This window comes from Nymphaea colorata, chromosome 12, assembly GCF_008831285.2.
Source record: "Nymphaea colorata isolate Beijing-Zhang1983 chromosome 12, ASM883128v2, whole genome shotgun sequence".
Lineage (NCBI taxonomy): Eukaryota > Viridiplantae > Streptophyta > Magnoliopsida > Nymphaeales > Nymphaeaceae > Nymphaea > Nymphaea colorata.
Window position 1 is genome coordinate 20,070,530 of NC_045149.1, and position 21,416 is coordinate 20,091,945.

At 37.8% G+C, this 21,416-nt stretch overlaps 2 protein-coding genes across 5 annotated transcripts; both read right to left on the reverse strand.

Moving 5' to 3' along the window:
• Positions 1-6,887: 6,887 nt before the first annotated feature.
• Positions 6,888-12,423, reverse strand: LOC116266000 (eyes absent homolog). Its single transcript, XM_031647036.2, has 6 exons — positions 12,267-12,423; positions 11,229-11,525; positions 10,970-11,137; positions 9,922-10,015; positions 8,654-8,821; positions 6,888-7,339 (listed from the first exon to the last, which is right to left on the reverse strand). Exons 1-6 carry the CDS (start codon positions 12,288-12,290, stop codon positions 7,053-7,055), a joined length of 1,038 nt encoding a protein of 345 aa, XP_031502896.1. The 5' UTR covers positions 12,291-12,423; the 3' UTR covers positions 6,888-7,052.
• Positions 12,424-16,292: 3,869 nt separating this feature from the next.
• LOC116266309 (plant intracellular Ras-group-related LRR protein 5-like) lies at positions 16,293-20,107 on the reverse strand. Of its 4 annotated transcripts, none has more exons than XM_050081027.1 (4): positions 19,922-20,107; positions 19,481-19,583; positions 16,793-17,706; positions 16,293-16,706 (listed from the first exon to the last, which is right to left on the reverse strand). In XM_050081027.1, exons 1-4 carry the CDS (start codon positions 19,943-19,945, stop codon positions 16,575-16,577), a joined length of 1,173 nt encoding a protein of 390 aa, XP_049936984.1. In that variant the 5' UTR covers positions 19,946-20,107; the 3' UTR covers positions 16,293-16,574. The 4 variants fall into 4 exon arrangements, with proteins under 4 accessions (XP_049936984.1, XP_049936985.1, XP_031503325.1 ...); XM_050081028.1 differs by having other exon boundaries at positions 19,782-20,107; XM_031647465.2 differs by having other exon boundaries at positions 19,716-20,107.
• Positions 20,108-21,416: the final 1,309 nt, after the last annotated feature.

Here is a 21,416-nt window from a genome sequence, read left to right on the forward strand (position 1 = left end):
TTCTTCCCTTGCTTTAAATGGAGCTGTCTTATTTCGTTGGGTGGAGACGAGTCCACGTTTGTGGTCAAGATTTGGTATCACCAAATTTGGTGATAACAGAAGAAGACCAAACATATCCTTTCGGAAGAGATCTGTGCGACGCGATTCCGTCGTTGGCTTGTGAACCGAATCGCTTAGGCGAATCGGTTAAAAACAATAGAAAGTAAAAAAATAAATGAAGAAAAGATTAAACAGAACGTTCAGAAATGCAAAAAATTAGTTGAAACTTGAGAAGCTGCATCGTTGAATCGGCCAAGAAATCAAGTCGGGTTCGGTTCGATTCCAATCAGCTAATTCAGGCACATTCCGGCCGATTCTGATAACATGGGTTCTTATGCTTTTTGAGTTTTGAGGATGTTTTCCAAAAATTCCATACCATAGATTGGATTTACTTATTAAAAAGGATTCTAAGGATTCATACTTCTAGTAGTTTCTTGACATCTGAATGAGATTTTATAACTGCCACTTCAGTTTCCAAAAGAAGCTTAAGAGAGCTGAATTTTGGAATTGAACATGATGCTTGCAATTCAAACAAATTAGGCGTGTGATTTAGGTCTGTATGAAATCATCCTCTGTGCTTTTCAAGAAAAGAAAATTTCACATTTAAATATGTTGGTCAAGTAGTAAAAAAAAAAAAAAAGTAGCTCATGTTATAGAGCGCATCATATAATTGCTCCTCTCTTTTCCTAGAATGCTTAATAATTGGACATTTGTCTTTAGATGTATATGCTTAAGCCGGGCAGTCACAAGTCATCACTGTTAGAAAGAGAGAGAAACTTGAAAATTCAGCCTCAAAATGAGACTGGGTTTTTACTCATTTTCCACTGTGGGACAGTTGCTTTCAGAGTATGAAGGAAAAAACAAAAAAAAAGTAGTGGGGAGAACGGACCATCGGCATTTTGGCTTGATTCCATATGGATATTCTACCGGTTGCAGGATTTCACTGAGGTGGCTCTAAATGACATGAGGAAAGGATCCCGTGTCGTTGATGTCAGCATTCTTGGGCTCTCTTAACTCTTGGTCAATCTCATAAAATAATGTCTACTGTTTACTTATGCCAAATTGCACTACAGAACAGACAATAAGACGAAAGAAAAGATATTTATGGAATCGCGTTTGCCTGCTAACATCTTCAAAATCAATGTTTCTAGACAACGCAAGTTACCCACCAACCTGGATTTGTTATAAGACTAAAGTGATATTCTGTTCTTGTGCTTTATTCACCTCACTCTCTCTAAGAAAGACGAAACAGAAGAGATTTACAGAATCGTATTTGCCTTCTAACATCTTCAAAATCAGCTTTTCTAGACAATCCAAGTTACCCAACAACCTGGATTAACTATAAGACTAAAATGATGTTACTGTTCCTGTTCTTCATCCATCTCTCTCTCTCTCTGAGAAAGATGAAAGAAGAGAGATTTATAGATTCATGTTTGCCTTCTAACATCTTCAAACTCATTTTTCTAGACAACCCAAGTTGCCCTCCAATCTGGATTAGTTATAAGACTTAAGTGATGTTCTGTCCCTGTGCTTTAACCACCTCTCTCTCTAGGAAGACGAAAGAAAAGAGATGTACAGAATCATGTTTGCCTTCTAACATCTTGAAAATCAGTTTTTCTAGACAACCCAAGCAACCCACCAACCTGGAGTGATCTCTCTTTCTCTCTCTTCTTTATCATCAAAATATCCTTACAAAAGGCAAAATACTTTCCTATGGGAACTTCGATGATTTATGTGAACTTCTTTAATGTGTTACCTCAGAGATCTGTCTTCCACATTGAAAGAAGAAGAAGAAGAAAGACTTGCTTGAAAATGCTAATGAAATAACTTGAGAAAAATGACAATAAGAAAGAACCATTATGAAAAAAATCCAAAAACCAAAAAGAAGAAAGACAGAGGAGAGATGAAAGAAAAGGATGGGGTATCTGGGCCCTGGTCCTGCCGAGTCTTTGGTATTTGTACCTTGCTTCCTCTAGCTTGGCATCTGGAGGTGCTCTCATGTCTCTTCTGAATCAATGAGTGGTGTGCAACTGCTTTGTTTTACCGAAATCCTCTTGTCGCTCTCGGAAAATGTGCATATCCCACCATATGGCCCACTTTTATTTGCTGAAAGGGGCACTACAGTGTGATGGATTGATGATGGCTGTCTCGACCAAAGAATCCTGGCTCCAAAATCCACATCTGATCTTGGTCATAAAAGAAGTGGTTCTTGATACTTTGTTGCTTAATTGGTCGAGTTATGATACATTGAATTGATATTGCTCCTTCATACAACAACCATATAGCTAATACTGAAATCATGTGGACAGGATTGCCAATGAATTCATGCTGCATAGGAGTAAGGCTTCTGCTGTGGGACTTGCAAGGCTGATAGCCAAACAAGTTCGACCTATCCAAGTCAATTTGCTAAATGTAGATTTGATGTAGACCTAGATGCACATAAACCAACCTACCAATGAGGGCGTTTCTTAACTCACATCCTTCTTCTTTTTCTTCTCCTAATTGATTTATTGTACTATGTTATGAAGGAGAAAAGGAAATTAAATTGGACGGATCAGGTTCAGATTTCATCTTTTTGTGGTCTAGCTAGACTGTTTGTCAGAGACTCAGATATAATTTGCATGGCTTATGTTAAACCAGCAAAGTCTTTGGCCCATGCCGAGTCCACGGCCAATGACATGGGTCCAGGTGTGTTAGGTTAAGTACCGGACACAGACAGCTTGGCTACAGGACTTCGGCATGGCCTGTTCAATACTTTTATTCTGTGATAAATTCAACTTCCGGCAGTTGGGACCCAAGGGAATTGGCCTTCTTCCCTCTTTTGTTAAAGCATCGAAGGCATGTTATTTTTCCTGTGCTATGATGTAACATTATGGTAATCTAAATCATATGGTTGCACCATTATCCACGTAATAACAGCCTGAGCCATAATTTGGTCTGCTTGATGAAACATCATCTTTGAGGTCGACCACATAAACTTTGCGCACTTCGACAGAGTTAACAGTCACCATCTTCGTGGTTAATGTTGGCAACTAAAATAAAGGTTTCGATGAAGGCTCTGGCAAACATTGTTGTCTCAAAATGTGAATTTTAACTCCAGTTTGCTGCAGACTTGGTTCACATGCATCTGCAAACATGTGAAAGCGGCAATTTGCAAATAGTTTCAGTTTACGAGAATGGTTTCTGTAGAGATTCAATCCAGTCTAAAGAGTCGGATCCATTTTACACGGTTATAATTTGATTTCATTTTCATATATGTAATGAATTCTGAAAAAAACAAGAAACCCTGTAGATCGGCATGTAAGTTGAAAGATTTTGAGAAGGTACATCGTAATCAGGAGGCAAAACACATTTTTGGTGAATTGGAAAAGTTCGCTGTTTCCCTCCTCGTAAAGGAACATAAATGACTGTATCGTCTTAATCACGATCAACTCACAGATGCTCAGTTAATCGAAGCTTAACCAAGTCTTCAGATGACAAAATTAAAGTTCATGAAAACTTAGTGAAAACAATTGCATCAATGTCAAAGACACTGTGAATAACTCTTACTGGCTATCATGAGGTTGGCACATGGTCAATGTTTAGCGCAGAGTGAGAGAGAGAGAGAGATCCTGCGGCTAAATGCTGCTAGTTGACATGGTGAATTAACTATTAAGCTAAGGGCAAGTTCGTTGTTGGACAATTAGCTTGAACTTATTATGGGGAGAGAAGGAGATTCATCAAATTGCATGGTAGCAGCCAAAGTGTGTGCTTGCATGAATCTTCTCTTTAATAACAAGTAACAAGCTTATGGGACAAACTGACATGACCCACAAAGATATGTGCATCTAAAAATGAAGCTCAGATCTCACACAACATCTGCAGGACCGCCAGAGTGTGCATCTCATGGGACCTGCACGAATCGCAGACTGGCCTCCAACAACCGATCAAATGAAGTGGATGGCACCGATGAAGCAAAGGTGCTAGCTTCAAATATATCAAGAAAGAGAAGGCCCACCGTTTTTATTTGTTTAGATGCACTCCACAAGTCTGAGGGAGGGCCCTTCTGCACATTCTGCAATCAGATGAGGTGCAATCTTTCCCAGTGCAATGATGATACTTCCACTCCATGAAAGCTTAGTCTAGCAAGCATGAAAACCAGATTGGGATTGGACTTGTCAAGAGAAAAAGACAGGCCCACAGGATGTTCGATGGTTTTTCCGAAAACCATGGTTTCCTAGAACGTATTGCATGCACACTTAACCTCCAAGTTGAAGAAGTCCAGAGTTTCAGCATATGTGTGCATGTTTTGTCTTAATCCAAAAGCAATAGGAGACTTTTTCGGATGCATGAGGGAGTCCAGATTCGTATCATTGAAGAACCATAAGAAGGCATGATAAATACGCATCTCTTCTGTCCAAAATGTCAACAAAGTTTGGTGATTTCTCTCATCAGTGGAGAAAAGGGATATGGCCCTTGGACAAGCAGCATGGGCCGAATAAAAAGAGTTTCAGTTTTGGGGGGAGAGAGAGAGTGGTCTGTAATCCCACATTTAAATGCTTCTCGTCTAGAAATCGCAGTAAGCTACATGGAAGATATCACTTTCACTAGTTAATGGGCCTGTGTAAGCAGGCCAAAATAAACGCTTACAGTTCATGTTCAGCTTGTCAAGTCAATTTCATGAGCTTGAATGAGTGCTTAATTTCTGAGCATAACTTTGAGCAGCTTGCGTTATTCTCCATCCCTCGATCGGAAACGAACAAACTTGTTGCCAGGAGACGCACGTTCTACCTTCACACTTGGAACCCGACAGTTAATTTCTCTAATGGACCTAACCCCAGCATTACAGCATTACTCTGAGAAAACTTTTCTTACAAAGACCACATGTTCACCACACACGACAGGTTCATCACTGCACGAACCTCAGTCCTCTGACAGTGATGCATGCACCTCTCACCCTACTCATCAACTGCGGAGGATTTTGACCACTCGGTCTTAAGAACGAGACTTGCAAAGATTGAAAGGTACTATCAGCCAATTCAAAGTTATTTTAGTTGGGGTGTCCCATCTTACAAAACGGTAATGATTGACTTACACATGGATCGGATCCAAAAAAAAAGTCTGCCTTCTCTTTGTGAAGTATCCAACTATTATTTTAGCTAGCCAATTCAGCTTCTTTTGTTGTTTCCCAACAATGTTGTCAGATACCAGTGTTCATTGCTCTTGGTCACTCTTTGGCATCTTAAATTGAAAAGAGGAAAGCCTAGTGGATGCAGAATATACCGTTCACAGTGAATGGTAGTCTAGCAGTGTCAATGGCTAGGTACCAAAAAATGAATTCGAGTCATATCCTTCACAGCCAAAAACTGCAGAACCTCATGTCCGTATGGACCGTACCGAACCTGCATTCACCCTTGGAGGAGAGTTTCTGGTCCTCTAAAATTTAAACCAGCACTGAGGAGGAGATTGTTTATCATTTTGCTGAACCGAAGGGGAAATCCTGAAATGCGCGGTGAATGGATAAGGTGATTCTCAAAAGCAGTTGATAACAAGTATGTACATCCTGTTCCCGCTCTCTTTCCTTCTCTTTTCATGTTCTTGGTAATTCTTTTTTACAAGATCAATTCCACTACGTCTCTACTGGGCGACTTTGGGGATGGACACCAAAAAGGGCTAAAAGACATGGCAAGGATTCATGTAAAACAAAGTTTGGTACAAACCATGAAAGTACTTTTCTAACCAAATATGAATGATATGACCCCACATTAGAGCTTCAGAGCCAACTCACGCTTCAATAGGCACCGCAAATTGATTGCATTCTATAGGCTATTCAAGCAGGAAATGATATCAACATGCATTTTTTTAACGTTAATAAATGAAATGAGGAAACTAAAGAAATAGTGGTTGGCTTGGGGACTCATCTGCAGGTTGTGTTGGCATATTTAGCTTAAAGGTCGTATGAAAAATTGTTTAGTGCACCTAATTGGCCTAAACTCTATCTGGGCCATAGTTAGCAGGAAACTCGCTTTCTTTTGTGAAAATCTAGATCCCTCCTTCCTTGTGGATCTACATCACTTCCTCGAGTCCCATCAAATATGCTGATGTATGTTCCAAGCATTTGCTTCCCCTGCTTCTGTTTCACATAGGGCATTCCTATCTGCTTCACTTGCTGATACCTACGAGCACTAGAAGAGGCTGCCGAGACAGGGTGGCGGACGATGTCTAGTTGTGACCCAAAATAAGTTAAATTGCTTTGATCACATACATAAGCCAAATTTTCTTACAACATTCATGTTTTCTTATGAAACTCGGTTACAATTTTTCGCTTTGATCACATACATAAGCCAAATTCTCTTACAACGTTCATGTTTTCTTATGAAACTCGGTTACAATTTTTCGCTTTGATCACATACATAAGCCAAATTTTCTTACGACATTCATGTTTTCTTCTGAAACTCAGTTACAATTTTTTGCTTTGATCACATGCAGAAAACAAATTTTCCTATAACATTCATGTTTTCTTATTAAATTCAGTTATGAAGATGTAAATCAGCTTTCTGGTTTGCTAAAGGTATCTTTTGTTTTGTTATCAACTAGTTTGAGTTTGGGTATTCAACCCGAACCCGTCAATTTGCATGGCCAGTTGAGTAGTAGGAATCAACCTGGTTTTACCCAAGCTAGCTTCGATGAAACATTTGTCTCAATCTGATGAATGTCCAAAATTGTTGCCCGCCAAATTTTTTCCGGATAAAGGCTGTGATGCCAAGCTAGGTCTGATGAAACCAATCGTCTCAATCTGATGATGTCCAAAATTGTTGCCCGCAAAGGCAGTGATGCCAGCGGGGCTAGTGAGGATGGGGAAAGTCCTGTTTCACGGAAAGGGAACTAGATCTTTTATGAGAAAAGCATAGCTTGTATTACACATATGCCTACCACATTCGTGACTAAAGTCATCTACAAAGCTACCACGGCTTTGCTTTAGATGGAGAATCAGATAGACAAAACCAGAGTATGCACTGGATTTCATGCTATATTTACATGACATGAGTAGATACACTACCAGATGATTCATCATTCTCGGACTTGGGGACACCATATGCAACTTCTATATGTAGTTTGATAGTTCTTATAGACAGACCAGGGAACCGGTGGTTTCCAGTTGGCTGCATATCAACTTCAACAAAAGGCCAGTTCATGGCCTCAGCAGCTTCACATTCTTCAAGTCCATTGCCGATTACACAGAACTGGCTATTTGAATTGTTGAAACGATCCCTGATCCATGAAAAGCACTGGAGTTTTCCCACATCACAAGAGCTGTACACTGGAGAACAAAGGGGAGAATGGATTATATCAATCAGGCATGAAAAACAAAGAAATCTCTATCAAGGTTACTACAATATCTCAAAGGTTATGCTTTCACAATAACTCATTGCATAATCAGAAGCCCTCAAATGTCCTGTGCCTTCTGCCGTCTGTTTAGTGTTCAAAATAAGTGTTTTCTTTGTCCTCAATTCATGGAATGAAGAACATTGTTTCATTTTCTTTCACCATTTCAAGATGGATTTCCAAAGAGACTTTCATGTGATATGATGGTTTTCTATCAGACAGTAAACTAGATACAAGAAGATAAACAATGACTTCGGACTGCAATAATCTATTTTTCACGTCTGGACAGTGGCTTGACTTTACAAATAAGAAATAGATAGCTGCCATGATTCAGGGAAGACCATCTCAAGCACGTTTTACTTCTGAAAAGATTGAACTTTTTATCCCACCCTAATGTGAATGACATGAGAGTCCAGTTATTCTATCTAAGATGAGAAAGAACGTAAAAATACTCCTGGAATATATCGAGTCTTGTAAGTTAAGCTCTCATCATTCAATAAGCATCCTGTAGTTTATACTTTATAGAAATTAGGGGCAATATAATCCTTACATGGGGACCAACCAATCCAACTTCAAGCATTGAAATCAGGTTCAACATGGATGATTATCATAAGAAATTCCTCACATATCATAAGATTCCAGTTCTTGAAAATTGGTACTTCTCCAAATCCAGCAAACAGATGGGATTCTAGAATTACACTTTGGCGCAAATGCTTCTATGCATTCCTCCTCTGGTGGGTGAACCTTATACTCTCGTAAGCTTATGCACACTAGCTAGCAATCCACCATGTCTTTTATAACATTCGTCCAGTGGTTATGGCATTTTATTATATAATGTTAAATGCATGTACAACAGTACAAGAAGACACCAAGTCATATAACAAAAATTTGAAAAGGTCATTCAACACAGACCCACATGATTATACCATACTTATGAAATCATGAGCACATGAAGCTACAGACTTCTGTAGTTGCTACAAATGAAGGGGCATCTAAGGGTACACACTTAGTAGCAAATGCAGATTATACATTGCTCAAAAATATAAGATGGACTAACATTTCAGCTGAGTTCATTTGAGAAACTGTTTGACATTAACCCAGAGAACTGAATGCTAGGACAGGACAACATATGTAGAACACTGATGTGCGGGCCCAGAGGAAGTATGCGTTTTACAAGTAACTAAGTGCAGGTAAACGCCCTAAACATAGAAAACAAAATTTATACTTGCCCAACTCCAGCTGTGCTTACCATTTGTAGATGGAATAAAATCATTGAGCCGAAACAGCAAGCACTTGACAAGACTGGGAACTAAAGCCCCAGAAGTGACGAGGACATGGATGCATCGACCTGCTTCATCAATGTTTTTGGCACCATCTTCTGGGCTATTTCCTCTACAACATGCCAATAAGGACCGTGCTACATAACAAAAAACAGAACATCAGATGGTACCAGAACCTCTCATATGCTAATCTTAGAGAGTTAGATAAGCCACAGAAAGGCTAATTTGTCAAAATCCTAGATTCAGAAACCAAATAAAGAGAAAACAAATTTCATTTGCAAATGACTTGCCGAAAGAAGTTACTTGGATATCATTCCCATCTAAAATGAAGCTAATTTGTCCCAGCTTTGATCTATACTTGTCTTTAAGATCTTCTAAAAAGATATCACTGCAAAGTGACCAAAACACAAATACATGTTCTGCAGTCTAAGGCAATGGCTTACACAAGCACAGAAACTGAACTTCTGTTTCCAAACATGAGGAAGCCAGGCAATCACTTACATCAACAAACAGCTCCAGTAAGAAGACCTTAAGTATCTGCATTTTGACTGATCACAATCATCTGACTAAGGGGAGATTTTACATAAACCTCCTGAACATTTGATTGGTCAACCATAATTATGAGCCTTGATTGGGCATATACCAATACCTGATTGACCTGGCCAAGTTGTCATATGGCTTCCAGGTAAGACAAATCTAGAAAAGCTCAACCTACTTGATTACAGCACGAATTTGCAGGGCAAACTTGAGTTTACATATTGTTATTTGTTAGTGATATGAATTTGTCCTTATAACTTATAAGTGAATAGGAACGTGTTAAGGCAACACTAGCATGCACCTCAGAGGAGCAGAGGAGAAAAATGAAAATCTGATATTTGTTTATTAAAAGCCATTTGAGGCTTAATCATGGCTCAAAATAAATCAAGGATTAATTTGAAAAAAGAAAAACCACTTTGACCAAGACTGTGAATGAAGCATCAAGACCACATCCATAATCTGAAAGTTCACATAAGTAAACATCTCGTTGCTAGAAAATATGGCAAATTCACTTGTGTAGCACCAAACTTTTTGAAAGGAAAACATATTTCCTCTTTTAATTTGGTAAAAAGGCATAACCTGCAACAAGCTAAAGTCCAATCGTTGTTATGTAGTAAATCTCTAACCAATCAACTGCCACTACATAGATGAATTTTACAGCCCAAAGTGAAAGTAAAAACAATATTGTAGAGGTGCATACCTGATGAAAGCCAACCATCAGTGTAGTGATCTGTCGAACTGTAAAGATCATGCCACAGTTTAATTGTCCTTTCATCAAGAAGATCATCCAGACCCTGCAGTAATTATATACACTTAGTTATTTGGCTTAAAACTAAAAGCTAGTGAACCACAACAAGCTCCAGCCCTCAAATAAAATAAATTTCCACAATCAAATTGAAACTTTTAAGCGTTTGAAGTAAAAGAGACTAATTTGAGTGCTTTCACAATTGTTTTCCAGCTATGCCTTCATTGTAGGCCACAGATCTATAGGAATTGTACTCCTTGTTTGAAGAGCAGCATGCCAAAAAGGAAGGGCTCAGTTGTCTGTAGGACATGCATGTCAGCACAGAGAGGATGTACAAATAAAGAAGGAAAGATGAAACAGATGATCAGAAAGAGGAGCTTTCTCCATCTCCTACCATGAGCTTCCCTGGTGAGCTACCAGGAATAGAAGTGCCCATCACTTCTCAATCACACAATTCTTCCCTGCACAATGGTTGTTTGACCTTCTTATGCAGAGGATTCTTCGGCCTGATTCACAGGTTCCATGCCTTTGTGTGGCAGTGGTGCTCATTTTCAACTCAAGGTCAGAGATACTCTAAAAGCTTGAAGAAAAAGAATCATATGCCGATTGCTGATTCATTTGCTTCTCTATTCTACAGGTACCACCAAATTTCCTGACTTTCCTACTTAACTGAAGCACCCCATAGTTACGCCTGAGCATTTTGGCCACTGTGCATATATGTTGAAGAAACTTAGAGGGCAATATAGTTCTAGAGCAGCTCATTCTGACAGTGTTTTTAAAACGTAGGATACAGAAACCATATTCATACCCTAAAGACACCAAATAACAAACGTACTAATCTCTGGGATTCAACAACAAAAAGTAAATGATGTACTCATGGGCAAACACTAACTAGGGAAAGAGAAACTATGAGAAGCAGATCAACTTAGAGTCAATGAGAAAGAAACATTATTCAAGATAGTGACCTGTAAAACATAAATTGCTAACAGCTCCCAGTTGATACCTGAGCATATCTTTTAGCCATAACACGGTAACGATATGCCAGCTTCCTGTTGTTCGAATCATCATAAGAATGACTAAGGCCATCCTTCGTGAAATCATAGCATGACAAATCCCTACCATCATCATACTCACTCAGACAATGAAGATATGGCTCACTGAAGTCCCCAATCTGCTCCAATACATGACAAAACAACTTGTGAACCATATATACTAACGAAATTTTTAAAAAATCTCAGATATGTGGAAAGGGAGAAAGATACCTGCTCATAGAAGAAAAAACTATCACAGACATGCAGAATGTGCGTTGCCCAACATTTACCTAGCTCAAATCCTCTTTTAATGTCTTTTGAACCATTAAAAGCACCTCCATATGTCCCATTCAACAAAGACTGCAGTAATATAAGAGTCTCGTCCATGTCCCATATGTATATGGTTCTTTTCTCATTCACCGAACTATTGCTCTTTACAGCAGAATGCCTTTTTCCGTGTAGACCATGACAAGGAGCAGAACATTGCCCTTTGTCGTAGCTTGCATCAGCTAGTTGCCCATGCATGCCCTAGAACACCAATCGATATAACAACAATCAGGATCACACCCTTTGACTAATGACATGAAGCTCAGACATGCTTTGCGGATTGTACAAGATAATCCAACATCCATGTATCAAGGATAGAAAATAATCTCAAAACTCAAAAGGCCTATGCATTTCATCGACTCCATCTACATGAAGCTTATTTAAATTAATTTTAATCTAAAATATTTTCAGGTAGAAAAGTAAAAGAACTAAAACGACCATAAAAACGAACATAAAGGAACAATAAAAAAAAATGTCTCTCTGTATCTGTTTTAACCGTTATTAGGTTAGCACATTCTGTTAGAAGGCAAATAGTTAAAATTCCAACCCCAAGAACATGAAAGGGATAAACCACCAAAAAGTAACTCCCATTCCTAACTAAAGAACTAGTATTTTGCTGCTGCGTCTATCCACGAGAAACAGATTATCGATGATAAAGAACGTCAGCGGGACCAACATCACAAACCAACAAATCCTCCAAAAGAACTTCACAGAAGTTTGTTTTCCGTCACATAGAGACAAAAATCCAACAACACAAAACAAAAAAAAAAATACAAGGAAGAACTAATCATGTGCCTCCTAACTTTCTTTATATGTTTAACCTCAAGAGCAATACAGCTTTCAATAGCAATAATGCCCAACCTCCTAACTTAGAGAAACTCAGTAGTAAACTAAATCAATCAAAAAAAGAAATTGGGGAGTTCAAATTCCGGAGAACAGTACCTCTTCCAGGGAGATTTGAGCCATTTTTCGTGGATCTTTAGTGTGGCAGGCTCAAATGAAACAGGTGGAGGGGGGGAGACCGGCGGATGGGTCGTCTCCATCTAACAAGAGGCAGCTGAGGGAGCGCCTTTATAGGCTTCGCCTCCAAGCGGGTTTGGACGAATAGCCGTTGGTTTTCATGGAGGAGGGCCTACCTGGTACCGAGGGCATTTTGAACATTTTGCCTTGTGGATAACCACGAGCTACATGGGAAGACGGGAACATCCACAAAATTCCAAGTTGTACAATCGCTATAAGTCAAGAACACAACTTTTCCGCCACTGTTCCAACCAGCGTAATAAGAATCTGCTGAATCTGTCGACTGGAATCGAATAAACCGGTGCAACCAATTGAGGGGTTACTCGTTACTTTTCTATTTCTGTGTCTATTCATATTTTTTAAATAAAATAAAATATTTATTTTCTGATTCTACGACTGACTTCGCTGAATCTATGAATTGCTTGATTCACCAACTTAGCACTCATCGACGAATGGGTTCAAATTTCAATTTCTGTAACACTGGTTTTCAGCGTCATAAGAGAAAAGATTCTTCAGCCCGTCTCTTTAATTCAATTTTTTGGGTAAATATAGCTATGGCGAGAATGTCTCGACCAACGTTTTTTATTTTTTATTTTTGCGAAGAAATTGGAAGCTTGATTACCATGGTATGATTTCGTTTGGCTTAAGACATCATAGTCATATATTTCAATACTTCAAATTGTTGATTTATAACAACAAATTTGAAATATTTGGTTCGAGAGGGCATAAAAAATATCATGAACTTGTAGTTCGTACATCTTAAAACTCTCAAAATTAGAAACCTTTCCTCCTTGTCACCAACTGTAAATGTCACAAACGCCGATTTAATCCTACAAGATAACTGAAAGTTTCTTAAGCAAATTATGGTTGTAAACAAATGAAATGAAGAAACAGGAGGAGATTCTTGAGCTCCATCCAACGACAGCTGCCCGATGTAATGCATCGGGTGGGTATGATTTAATGTGCTGTGAGAGCTTGGAGGATTTCTATGTTGAGACTTAGATGGAGAAATCCACAAATCCAAACAAATAAAATGAGGTATTGAATGTTGTGTGGAGAAGAAAATCTTCTTCCGAACAAAAAACAAAAGACTGAGGTGATGGCTAATTAATATTCATAGCATATTGGAAGAAGATACTTCGAAGAGGCTCGAGCCCTTCCTCCTTTTTCTTTTGCTACGAGATTAAGACAACTTTGAGACCTGAGTGAAAAACAAGACACGGGTGCTTTTTTAGATTTTTAAATACACTTTTTGAAGGAGGGCTTTAAAAAAAGCATACATTTCAAGTTTTTTTAAAGATCAAAGGTATGTTTGACTGCTCAAATTGATCAATTTTTTAGGAAATGTCGGAGATGGCAACGAATTTGGCTTCATTATTCAACAGGCTCGAGTATATTCTTCTCTTTATACGTTACCATTTTCCTTCGTTTTAAACTTTCTGAATGCTAAAGTCACTTATATGCGGTCAGACTGATGCCCATGAATGATTGAGGAAAGAGAAAAAGAGAAAGGAGAAATTATGTGAATATTCACATAGTAAAGGGCCATAATGCGCATTATGCATTTTCAGGGTCGTTGTCACATTTTCATGTGTTACTCTTTTAACTGTAAACTGTGATAAGTACGACATTCAAGTTGAAGGATCTATTCATTTAACAAGATAGAACCTTAAAGAAATAAAGGCATAGTTCTTAAGGTTTTACATGGAAGGCAGTCAATAAATCGGGTTCAGAGCCTGTACCATTTGTCATATACACACATTTGGATTCAAATTTGTATTCAAGAAGCATATTCAAAGACAAATTTTATGTTCACAATCTGAATCTGTTATTGTACTTTACATCCTAAAACTTTAAACAAACAACCACGTCCATTAGGATATGTTAAAAACTGGCTCACAAACTGTATGAATACTGGATGTAGGATGTTTTATTTAAAATTGAATAAAAACTAGAGTCTAACAAAATATTTATTCAAAACGAAATCCCGTCGGATATAATTTCTTAAATCTGATTTGATTTCCTAGTCAAATCAAATGTTGTTTTCTTTTGGCATATCCATTTTTTAAAGCAATTTAATTGGATATGATCCAAATCCAATTCATAGGCATCCTGCCATAAAATGAATCATGGGTCCATTTTGTTCAGTTTTGTGAATTTAAAATGAATTCATTATTATCTGCACCTTGCACCTTTCTTCGATAAAGCACGAAATATATAAAAAAATCGGAAACATGTGATAATAAAACTGCGTCATTATCGTGTTAAGTTCCACATGATGCAACCCGATCATATAATAAAATAGATTAAGTTTCCTTGAGAAAGGGGTCCCCCGCATGCCAATTTATATCCTAATCCTTTACAGCTAGATCTAGTGTTTGATGAAGACATTAAGTCTTTGAAAAACACTAAAATAAAGATTAATAGGTTCAAGCCTAGATGTCAAATATCTGGCTTGATCACGACTCATGGTTTGAAACACAGCAAACATTTAATAGGTGAATAGGAAGAGTATTTCATCTTACCGATAAGAAGAGAAGTGAAGCTCCTCTCCAACCTATCGTTTCTCATGGCATAAGGCCTGCATCCGGTGACTCAGGATGTCGCCCCTGCTACTTTTCAACTTGCATGTCAGTGATCCTCAAACGATTTGAAACGAGAAACTGACTTATTATGAGTCTCATGCTTGACGATACATGCTTCAAATATGAAACATTTTTTATTTTATTAAATATTTAAAATATTTAATAAATTATTTTTAAATAAAAAAAATGAAGGTAGCCCAGTATGGACCAATGGGTGTCGGCAAAAAAAGGGTCAACAAACTTATATGATGTTCACACTGATATGATTGTTTTGGTTATTATTGGAACCAACTGATAAGTACGTGACATTTTGTTCTTTCACACGGATTGCAAGATAGATCACCTCTTGTATTCCATTCATGTGCGCTGCGTGGGGACATGGATCAGTTTCAAAGCCTCTTTTTCTTCCTTTGTCAATGGCGGTGAGAATTACTTAGTTCGTAAGTTTCCCGAGGAAGAGATAGGATAACGGCAGCAGCCATTTGACGCAAGCCACCTTTGATTTTTCTTGCAGATGACACAATCTTCTTCTTCTTCTTCAATACTGCAACGATTAGAGATCTTCGCTCCGAAGTGTAGATTGAAGGGCATATACTCTGAATAGGTCCAAACCCCTTGCCCATAATTAAAATCTATTTTATTTCAGTTTTATTAGATCTTTTATGTGTTTTCTCTTATTAAAAGGCCCTTTTTGAAGGGCAGGTGTGGTTCATTTAGGGGATGAAAATGAATTGGTGGTGATTAGCCCTAATTCCTTTCCCCTTTTATGTTCTTTTCTTCATTTTCATTTGATTTATCATTTTCTTTGGTTTGTGCTTATATAACACTACATCAGAAACGGAGACACCACGTTCAAGATGGAAGACATGGCTGCACTGGTTTAATTTAACATGTCTCCATGACCTCTATAGGTCTGCACATGTACCCTCAATTTTTATGGAAGTCTACAACCCAAGGGTGCTTTTGTTGCAGTCATTAAGTCAGGTAACAACTACAAATATCAACGACGAAAAGCCTTGTAGTCTCAGTAAATGGAACCTCCGCAGAGTCACGTATATGCATGTCCATGTAGATGGAGGAACAGAGACTTCTAACGATAAGAACTCTTCAGAAATTAAGAAAACAGATAGAACATCGATCCTCCTGCCTGTTCAATTCGAATCCGAGTTCTGAATGACCAAATAAATGGACAGACCGAGCCAGACCAACCTAATAAGACCATCCAATCCACTGGGTGGGCTGAAAATCTCATCAGGGTCTAAACTCAATATAAGAGAGCTCCACCAAACATAAAATTCATAGTTTGCAGCACATCAGATATCGACAAGTGAACTTTGCAAGCTCTAATCGACTGAAAATTGGTAAAAACACATTTAAATGAATGAAACAGAGGTTTTCTTCCAATGAGATAAGAGTGGGTTATACAGGTAATCCTTGGTATGTTTACAAGCCTTCCACCATGTTTTCCTAAGTGGATCCAGTACAAACTAATAGCTACATGGCTGTGATATGTACAAAACAGAGAACCTTATACCTTATAGTACAACTGAACTGCTCTCTACAGCCCTTGTATAAGTGTTACATAAATAATGAACCAACAAAGATGTATAACAGCAACACGAACTCTATTTGCGACAAGAAAAAACTATCCTGACGCTTTTTCAGCTTGCTGTTTTGAACAAAAGGAGAGAAACCAAAAGCAGAAACAACTTCCATTATCGGGCCGTGTCTCCTTATCCCTCTCCGTGACATGCTCAGCCATGTATCTTACAACTTCCTGTGTAATGGAAGCACAGTATAAATAGGAAGAGATCAATAGTGAATGGAACTTGCAAGAAAAAAAATATGATTGTAATGAACAACCTGAGCCCCCAACTTCACAATATCTTGGGGTGGCAACTCCAGTGGTGTTTCATCAGCATGAAGCACTTGTAAATTTGACAGCATTGCAAAAGAGTCTGGTAGGGCTCTAATCTGGTTGCTGCTGACATCTAATTCTTCCAGCAACTCGAGGTTACCAATTGAAACAGGTAATGACTTCAATGCTGTAAAATTCTTTCCTATATTTAACTTCACAAGGCTGGTAACCAGGCACAAACTATCAGGTACTGATTCAAGACTGTTAAAACTGATGTCAAGTTCCTTGAGTTTTGCAAACGGTGCCATGGTTGGTGGAAACCTCTCAATCCTATTGTAGCGGGCAGTCAAAATCTCCAAAGAATTGAGATCCCCTATTGTGTCTGGAAGCGCTTCTAGTGTATTGCAATTGGCTCTAAGCTCAAGAAGAGAAGAGCAAGACCCAATCGTTTGAGGGAGTTCCTCCATATCATTGTTTTCTATATTTAGCATTCTCAGATTGGTTAGGTTTCCAATAGTTTCTGGAAGTGCAGAAAATCTATTTCTACTGATATCAAGATTTATGAGGCTTGAAAGGTTTCCAAAAGTGGTCGGTAAAGATCTCATGCGATTATCATGTAAGTCGAGATCACTCAGCATCGAGAGTTCCCCGAAGGAACTAGGCAGGTTTATCAGTTGGTTTGAATGAATGTCCAATTTCTTCAAGGATTTGAGACAACTGATTGTGGTCGGAAGAGCCATTATTTTGTTTTCTCCTAAACATAGAGTAACAAGATTAGACAGATTCCCTAAAGAGATAGGTAGCCACTCCACCTGATCCATCAACATCTCTTGAAGACAAAGTACCGTAACTCCCATTACTGCAGACGTCTCAATTAACTTTGCTACGTCTGCCAAACTCAGTTTCTTCATCTCCCCTTCTGTACAAATTGGACAAAAGAACTTTAAAATCAGAAAGTTAAATGTACAACAGAGAGGTGTCAACATATGTGACTATGCACACATGTAAGTGCACAGATGTGTACGTTCATGTGATGCACGACCACCTAGTAGATCACAGGGAAGCATTATACCCTGGAGTTTGTGAAAAAAAAATTGTTTACTCCAATTAATCATGCCCTTGAACTACAAGTTTATGGAATGGAAATGAAACAGATGAGAATTAAAGATACCCTTTGTGGAAGAATAAGTAATACTAAAAGCTTTTTCTGCTAATACAACTGCATCTGCCAATTGTGCAAGATCAAGAAATGGAGCATGTTTTTTTCAATTGAAGCATGAGTCTGGAACAGAACGTCAATTCCCAGTAAAGTGTAAGGATAAAACCACCCCGACGGAGGGATATTATAGCAACACTTCTTCTAGAGAGATGTAGCTGCTCCGCATGATTTCTAGTTTCAATTGAAAACTTTACATTTACACAGATAATGAGAAAAAGTACAGATGCCTTATCAACTGAACTATAGCAAGGGATTAAATTTACTTGCAATGATACCAAAAAACTCAAAACCTGTGCACAAGAAAATTGCATTCACAGATCACGACTTGTCTTTCCTTTATTCAATAAAGTGTGGGGTTAGGCAGATCTCTTCCAGGACAAAGAACAAGAAACAACATTAAGGTTGGGAAGTAAATCATGTTCCTCAGAATTAGTTCACTTGACTGACCCAAGCTAGCTAATTTCTAGCCAGATAAGCAAAATCTTCTGGACTCATTGCATAGCCAAAACTGGAGAAAGAAAAATGGCTAACATCTGAGATTTCTAATCCTTTTTTCCTTCATGGTTCCTTTTTTTCTTTTTCTTCTGCTCTTTGCACGTCTGCATATGTGCCTGCTTTTTCTGGCCTATATAGCTCACCCAATACATCCTCAGACCATTTTCTGACTATGGTGCTACCGACAATATTCTGATATTTTTATGTGGAAGCGAGAATTGTTTGCCTACCTCATGACTCCTGATGCTCAGAACTAGAAAAGGAATAGTAAGTCATTCAGGAGCAACCATGAATGACAATTCCTAAAGCATATACAGCAAAATTGTGCTATAATATAGAACTTGTCGAGACGCCCATGTGCTGTACCAGAACCCAGATCGGGTGATCAATTTAGCAGAAGTTGAATGCCTTAAGCCTTGAGCCAGATACAAAAGGGTCGCTTTATATCTGTTCGTAAACATCGTTACGAAAGATACATAGGTACATCCTAAATCATGAGAAGTCTCAAAATTACTTACAATTCCCATTAAATTCTGTTTTTAATTGTCATTCAAATGTTCAAATGCATGCGTTCTTCAATGAAATCGATTCGAACAATTTCCTACACCTAATAGTAAACTTACAAAACAGTAGAGACATAGTTATGCAATTGCAGTATCAACATCTGCAACTACAGAAATTGACTAATAAAACAGAAAAAAAAAATCCTTCCCATTTTATAAAAGTGATAAACGGATAATTTCATCACACAAGAACATGACAAATCTAAAGAATTTGGTGGAAAGAAAAGGTCAAAAAGAAAAAAAAAAAAATCCTCTTTCCGCCTTCAGAGAACCTTCCCGTCAATTCCATTAGCTACATGCAGCATACCATAACATCTAATAGAGACTCAACAACAGGTCTGAAAAAAAAGGCAGAAATAGAAAAAGAAGAAAAGGAATAAACCAAGGTGAGGCAAAGAACTTAATCAAGAAATTACCATCTTTGATAAAATAATCCTTCACTAAACCCATTGAGGCATCAGACTGTCCCTTCCCCTCGTCACCACAACCCTTCATGTATCTGATTGTGGCAGCAATACTCTAAAAGAGGAACAGGAAGAGCAAGAGCAAGCAAACGAAGTTAGTCTATGGGGAAAGAAAAACACCACCAATCTGAAATTGGGAAGAAGTTATATCCACAAAACCACCACCAATCTGAAATTATGTGACTACCAAGAGGGACCAGCATGGGAAAAGAAACTCTCGAGCACGCTTTTCATCGAGAAAATCCAGAATCACCTTCTCCTGTCCACTGGATGAGTCAAACCCGAAGAACACAGGATTCTTGCTTTGCTCCGCGCAGAGGCCGACCACAATATGAGCTTGTCCACCCTCTTAATTTTAAATTTGCCTCTATGGATAATCTACTTTTAACTTACATCTTCGTGCCCCCTCCTGAACATATATCTTCGTGATTTTGCCGCCAGTTGTGGCTAATTTGAGGATGACGTGCCTCATGTTTCAGGTATTTGAACTTACCCGTCAATTTGTGAGAGCAATTATATGTCTGCCGATCGGAGCAACGCCGCTCTGGCTGCTCTCCCACCGGAGGCGTGTCCATAGGAGGGGGAAGGCTTTCACGCCCTCCTCTCGAGTGTAATTAACTTTTTTTTTTCAACCGGGTGGAACCCACAAATTTAATTAAATTTACCAAAAGATGCCCGCCGTTTTAGCATATGGTTTAAGAGTTAAGGTATTTTTATCTGCGAGGTCAAAATATACTAACCATATAACCTAATTTTAAGTTATTAAAAATAATCCACAAAATAAATAGTAAAACGTCTTACTAGCAACATGCTTGGATTTTTATGATCCTACAAATTACAAAATTATTGTTGAATAATTATTTATTGCTGGCTAAGGTAAATGGGTATTTCTCCTATAACTCTAGAAATTACTCATTTTTTCTTTAATTTTTTTACATCTCCTTTTAGCCATGTTCAGCTCCAATCAAATTTTGAGTTGTTCTCTCTCTCTCTCTCTCTCTCTAGTTCACAATTAGTTGGTTTTATGAAGTGGTGTTTTTAGTTTTTATAAGAATAAAAAGAAAAAAAGAGAATTAAATTGTTGGCAATAATTTTTTTCATTTTACTTCTAAATTAGTGAGGTCTAACATATGACCTTGTCTAATAATGGGGCAGGTTATATGTTATGGTTAATGTAATGTAAACGGTCGGGCTTGGTGTTAAAGTAGTTAAACATGAAAATCTATCTTTTTTTTATGGGTATTTTTATTTATTTAAACTTTATTTATTTAAATTCTATTTTATTCTTGTAAGAGAAGTATTTCAACTTACCATTAAGGGCATTTTCGTCATTTTTTTATAACACAAAATTTGATGTTAAGGGTTAACATATAACCTACTCTAACAATGTAAGAGCTTAGATGTAAATTTTGCCAAAGGATGGTGTAAACTGGTAAAAGCGTCAAATTTTGTGTCTACTTCTGTAATTTTTTCTGTAGCAGTGAAACGACTTTATCTTGGATTCGTGTAAAGGTTTTAATAAGAACTGAAAACTCTATGTCAATTGTGTAGATTTAAATTTAACCACTTATAACTCACAAGTCAATAAAGCAACACCAAGTGACATACAATGTTTTTTTTTTATTTTTCTAGATATTATAATTTTATATTTATTTTTTGAACTAAATATATAGTATCTTAGTCAATTCATAACGAATTGAACTCAAACGAGTCGAGTTCCAGCTTACAAATGTACTCGAAACAATAAACAAGTCGAGTTAGAGCTTACAAATGTACTTCAAATGATAAACGAGTTGAGTTCGAGTTTTGAGAACTTGACTTGTTTATACTCGACTTGAGTCGGTTCATCAGTTTTAACAAAATAAATATTTCATAAGTTAGATGAGTT

Bases quoted from the DNA above. Each gene is read 5' to 3' on its own strand.
- LOC116266000 (XM_031647036.2), bottom strand. From the start codon at position 12,290: ATGGCTCAAATCTCCCTGGAAGAG. The intron at 11,526-12,266 runs GTACTGTTCTCC...TTGGTGTTCTAG, and splicing joins CTCAAATCTCCCTGGAAGAG to GGCATGCATGGGCAACTAGC. The intron at 11,138-11,228 runs GTATCTTTCTCC...GTATTGGAGCAG, and splicing joins GTTTTTTCTTCTATGAGCAG to ATTGGGGACTTCAGTGAGCC.
- LOC116266309 (XM_050081027.1), bottom strand. From the start codon at position 19,945: ATGTTCAGGAGGGGGCACGAAGAT. The intron at 19,584-19,921 runs GTAAGTTAAAAG...TTCCTCTTTTAG, and splicing joins TCAGGAGGGGGCACGAAGAT to AGTATTGCTGCCACAATCAG. The intron at 17,707-19,480 runs GTAATTTCTTGA...CAATTTGTACAG, and splicing joins GGATTATTTTATCAAAGATG to AAGGGGAGATGAAGAAACTG.